General features: G+C 30.6%; 1 protein-coding gene across 4 annotated transcripts in view; it reads right to left on the bottom strand.

Annotated features, from left to right (window-relative positions):
- Positions 1-1,910: 1,910 nt before the first annotated feature.
- The window catches only part of LOC139485732 (sodium- and chloride-dependent glycine transporter 2-like), a 60,128-nt gene continuing 56,038 nt past the window's right edge, over positions 1,911-6,000 (bottom strand). For all 4 annotated transcript variants that reach the window (XM_071270381.1, XM_071270379.1, XM_071270380.1 and 1 more), the window contains 5 exons: positions 5,412-5,543; positions 4,978-5,077; positions 4,241-4,341; positions 3,213-3,380; positions 1,911-2,128 (listed from right to left, as the gene is read on the bottom strand). In XM_071270381.1, coding sequence (XP_071126482.1) covers positions 1,991-2,128; positions 3,213-3,380; positions 4,241-4,341; positions 4,978-5,077; positions 5,412-5,543 — 639 coding nt within the window. In that variant the 3' untranslated portion in view covers positions 1,911-1,990. The remainder of the gene's footprint in view (positions 2,129-3,212; positions 3,381-4,240; positions 4,342-4,977; positions 5,078-5,411; positions 5,544-6,000) is intronic.

Raw genomic sequence — 6,000 nt, 5'->3', positions numbered from 1 at the left:
TCCAAATTGCTCGTTATATCCTCAGGATGTTAGGTTTTATTTTGACCGAAGCTTTACGAAGACCCCATATGAGAGTAATTTCCCCTTTTGTATTGAAATAAGTGAAATAAATTTGTAACTGGAAAACCATAAGTGATAGAGGCCTAGGATCTTTTGATTGGAATCAGCGTCCAATAAGCTGTCATTTGACGATAAAATTGACAGTTAAAACTGAATTCTAATATTTTCATATAAAAAAAATCCTTACTGGTGGAAAGACCATCAATGGTTCTCTGAACAATTGGTTTTTAATATTTTAACAGATTTTGTTAAATTTGCAACTTATTATTTTCTACGTAAATGGTGTTTTTTAGAGTGCGTGCGGATTAGTCGATATGTTTATTATGTGTGTGTGCGTGTGTGTATGTGGTTGCAAGCACACACTTAACCTAGTTACATGATCAAATCCTTTTCTGTTTGTGACACTTTTATTCATAAAACTGTAGATGTCCATGATTGTTTGTATATTATTGAATCGAGTACATGCCCTTGTGTAAATATTGCATACGAACTATACATTGCTATATACCACACTTCATATACCATTTAGCGCTGTGTTTAACAACTGTCACATTCTGTTTGATTGTATTTGGATGAGACTAACAGGGTTCCCTACATCTGTGTACCTTCTCGCTGTTTTGCAACAGATAAAATTGTTTTGCTGTCTCAATATATAATATATATCGGAGCATAATTATGCTACAGTGGCAAATTCAGTTTCATATTATTCACTGTTGCTCAATATAAATTGTCTCATTACAAATAATTTTAAAAATGTTAGGTTATACATAGTGTTTAGAATAGAGTTACGTCCCAAATATAAAGATTTTCCTATATTAATGTAAATGTTAATAAGATACAGAATATTTTTTTTTTACATTACATTTAATTTGTTAAATGCTTAATATGTAGTAAACAGCCTTACCATGTGTATAAGCAATCCAATTTAAAAAAAAGACTGTTCCGTTCTTCACCTTTTTAATGCTTTCTGACCGGTTAAGCAATGTTCATGATTTGATTCATTAAATTACAATTTATTAATATCTATTAAAAACCTCACTCCAATACACCTTAATGCGACACGGTTTACATTAAAATACTGTATTAATAGTATTAAATGTGTATCTCCTTTATCCGGGTGGTGTTTTAATTTTAACATCCGTATTAAATAAATAAAAAGAGGGGATAACACAAATCCAAATTTCCGAGGGCTTCACAGCTTGATAATGTAGAAATTATTGCTTTTTTAAAGAAAAAGATTAGAATGTATACAAATTGAAATCATAATGATAATTTTTGTCTGTAGAAATAAGAACACAGTAAGTTTCTGATGTGATCTGTTGTGTCAACAATTCGCTTTAATGTTGTTTGAAGAAGACCGTAGCATAAGAGTTGAGTAAAATGAAACAAATGTATTTTTTCTGCCACAGCCAACGCCTTGGTAACAAAATGAAAAAGACCAACGTATACAACATGTACAAACAATAGTACAACAATACTAGTACATAAACACAACATTGAAACATAAAGACTGGGTACTACGAACCCCACCAAAAACTGATAGAAGGTGTTTATAAATGGTGAGCAGATCCTGCATATTTTTGCAAAGGAGTGGAAATCATTCTTTTTTAAATAAAGGTTCACGTTGCAAGTGTTAAAACAAAAAGAGGTATTATCAAATTGTTTGCGTTTAGCTCAACTTCGGATAAATGTCATCTCTTAACGCGCCAAAATTGGTTTCATATACACTTCTTTGCCTTATTTCCTTATTATTTTATAAGTCATAAAACATTTTGGTAATGCGGAAACATAAGTTCGTTTACCGTGGACAATATGTTAAATCTTGAAACTACTGGGACAAACCACTATGATTTCATCAAACATCAATTTAATAAAAGCGCTACTGCTAACAAAATCAATAAAATACATGTTATATGCATAAACACATATTTTACAACATAGTTTGATTTTCAGTTGAATGTGTGGTATAATGGGGAGAAAAGTTGTCCTTTGTTTGCCAAGATTTATCATACACTGTGTCCATATTTGGTCCATAGTTAGGAGCTGGTTTTAATCGTTGTTTGAGTCTCTACAAAAATAAAAAGTCCATGTAAACATATGATGATTTATGAACAATAAATCGTATGTTAGTAAATACCAGTAAATTTCAACATCAACACAAAACATCAACAATATACGAATTTAATGTTTTTATGTCAGATCAAATTCTATAACATGTTAAGTAACATTAGAACGTAAGACGCATTTGTTTTGTTTTATTACATGGAAATAATTGCTAAAAATATTGCAATACATATATAAGCCAGGCTCTAGTTTCGTCTACAAAAGACACATCAGCGACCATAAAATAAAAAAGTAAAAAGAACGAATGAAAGAAAAACAGCACGAAAACTAAGGTACTGCCAGATTTCTTTTATTTATTAAAGTTTTCCAAACAATCTGGAATAGATCATGTACATATTATATAGTCATAAAGAGCGAAAGAAAATATTTAACGTAGGCAAGTTCATTTGCTTATAAGAATTCACTAAATAATGCGTCCATTTTAACTATATTAATTCAAACGTATCAAAACGTAAACTCATAAAACTATTGAACTCCGCACAAAATTCAAAATGGAAAGATCTTGAACAAATACACGCAAACAAAAATCTTCTGTCAGCACATTTATGGAAATAATCTAGTTCAATAACAAGCGTTTCAAAAAGTCACAATATTCACAAAAACATGTTTGTATTGCTCAATACATATCAAAGCTCCCTAGAACCCCATCGTATATCATTTATTAAACATAACGCAATAGCTGATTAATGTTGGCTATGATATAAGACTGTAAATATAATAAAAGAACGAACGGCGTTATTTTTGAAAGATCATCGCAGACCTTACCAAACATCAGTATTAATGTTCAATAACCTTGAAGTGCTCTGTATTTATTACAATATAGATATCGATACATGTACAATGAATATTTTCAATGTTATTAATTTGCCCATACTCTGTTTAATAGTACAAACAATTATCTCTGTATTATCCATAAAAAATAGACCATAACCCGAACTAACATGTATCAGGGAGCTTTGATGACTAGGCTATAACAAAATTCTAAAACACAATTTTAAAAGAATGCATTCATAAACTATCGGGATTACCTGTAATAATGTGCCATTTGCATCCCATAGGTCTACAACCATGTATATTGGAATAGGTATTACTGATATCATCCCGATAATCCACCCTACAGCTATCGCCCATTGTGGATATTGATATGTACCATAAGAGACCGGTGTTATCTGTGTCATGTTAAATACAAGCATCATCTGAAAAATTCATATCAATCGGTTCAAATGATAAAAAAAAAAAATGGTAGTACTTTATTTAAATTTGATGTGTGCCTTTTTTCATTTTTTATTGATTTAATATTTGTTTTATAGTTCAACAAGTTTTAAATCAAATTAGAATTTTGTTCCAAACAGATGGTCGTTTTGTAGAGTTTTTACACTCAATCTTAGAAAATACACGCAAGTTCTCAGTTTCCCGCACTTTTTTTGTAGGCTCGAAGATTTCTATTTGATATTTACGTGTTGTATGACGTTTTATCTGGACAAAATATGAATATTGTCATGTTTTTATTGTAAACCTATAAAAACATTCAAAATCACACTTTCTATCGATCTGTCAATTTATATTGTTGATATACAACTCTATAAGTGAAAATGAATACTTCAAAACCATTTTTCTAACAATTGAGCCAAAACAGATTTAGTGTTCAATTTTTACACCAGGAGATATTGGGAAACTTAATTATCATTTTTTATTTATCATGCAACCCTAGGCCTCTCAGATGTTAGTTAAATATTCGTATTAAGAATTCGAGATATGCTCTCGTACCAATGTTATGCAAGTGACCGTGGTGTATTGTATTAGTTAACCAATGGTGAATTTACCCTCAAACTTAAGAAGTGTAAATCTTTACTCATTCCTGATTAACTTGTTACAGAAGAAAGTCATGTGATTAGACAGAAAGTATATGTGAAGGCTCAGACAGAGAAAATTGACGATTCGAACGTTGCAATCACATTTGTGAATATAAGAGTGGACTACGTAAACAGAAACTAAATTTACATTTAAATTACAAAGTACTTTAATTTGATGGATTATAAAGTGTTAGGCAACATACCACTAAAATAACGGGTGTTATGAATTTCCAACATATACTCCACCAAATACAAGGCTTTCGTCCTATCATTAGTTCGATATCTTCGTAAAATCTGTTGGCGCCTTCAATGTATATATATATATATATATATATATATAAGTGTAATTTGTTATTGGTTCAGTATACATTAGCGTGTTTCTCACATATATTTAGTAGTTTTCCTATGTTTAATGTCAAGGACAAATTGAGAAGATATTACACACAAAGCCGGGAGAAAACCATAAATACCTTAAACGGAGCACGACCATTGAATCGACAGAGTAAAAGTCTTATGCACGATATTCAAAATACCATTTTAATTGTCGGTATGGAATTTGCAAACTAATTTAGAAATACTCTTTGGCTTGGAACTTTAAATTTGATAACAGCTATTTATATATGTCCCCATAACGATGATGTCAGTTGGTATTACATATCTCGAAATATTGTAGCAGAATGTCTAATAAATGACTTTATAATTATCACATATTTGTTACGAAGACAAAATAGTACATTTATTAATCAAAGCATTTTTGTATAATCTTTTTTTTTTGTGTTGTGCATATACTTCTATCATTAGTAAACATGACAGTCATTGTAGTTTAGGACACATTTTTACACGACATACATTTATTGTAAGCAAACAACTAAATGTACATATAAAAAGAACATAAACTGGTATTTCTAAAACAGCGAGTTCTTATAGCTTGTTTACTCACCATAAATCCATCCGATAATGATGGTTTCCAAAATACAGACTGTCATCACAGAAAATATAGCACAGTACCAATCTACTATTTGCAGAACATACATTCCTCCCTATGAATACAGAAATTATTAACACAAGTGTGCACATTATTGTGTTTATTGAATTTTGGATTGCTATATGTAATTGTTACAACTATCGCCCTGTTCCCATCCACAATCACAGGAAACCAGTCTAGATGGCTAGTTTGTTTGCTGCTGAAATCCCTTAAGGTTTTGCGTTCAAACTTTTAAATATTTATACATGAATGACGAAATAATATCTTATTCTTTGTGGATAGGGGAAACAATGATTGAAGTATTTTGTATAAATAACAGGAGAAAAGTATCAATAAAAGATCCTAGGACGAAGCTAAATACAATACGTCTATTCTATTTGTATATTTACCTGCATAACCAATGGAATTCCAAGTATAAACTCGATTAGGCAGATTACGCCTGTTAACAAGACCTTTCTTCTCCTAAATAATTTAGGAAATTCATCTGTCAACGCACTCAAAACAGTCTCTATCGTTCCAAACTAAAGCAAAAAAAAAAAAAGATTAAAATGTGTCCTAGGCCTATTAGTTCGAAATTTTACTTTTTGATACATATTTTGTTTGGGGTATTCAAACTAAAAATATGAAGGTACTATCAAATCAACGTACAATATTTTATGCATTTTATGTTTAGACATATTCTCATGACATAAAGTAAAGCAAGATTACACCACTGGGTCAATGCCACTGTTGATGGACGTTTTTTCACCGAGGATGTCTCCAGCCCAGATGACAGCACTTTACTGTCGAAACGAATAATATTTATGTGGCAATTTTTATTGTTTGCAAAAGTATGAATTATTCGAAATACTAGCGTATCAAATTATAACCCTGGTGTTTTAAATGACTATTTTAGATGTCAAATTGTTTACAATACACAGGATTAGGAAAACTAATACATACTAGTGGTACTCGAATTGAAAGGGTACAAAGATAAAA

The sequence above is a fragment of the Mytilus edulis genome, chromosome 8 (genome assembly GCF_963676685.1).
Source record: "Mytilus edulis chromosome 8, xbMytEdul2.2, whole genome shotgun sequence".
In the NCBI taxonomy this organism is placed as follows: domain Eukaryota; kingdom Metazoa; phylum Mollusca; class Bivalvia; order Mytilida; family Mytilidae; genus Mytilus; species Mytilus edulis.
This window is presented reverse-complemented; position numbering and strand designations above follow the sequence as displayed.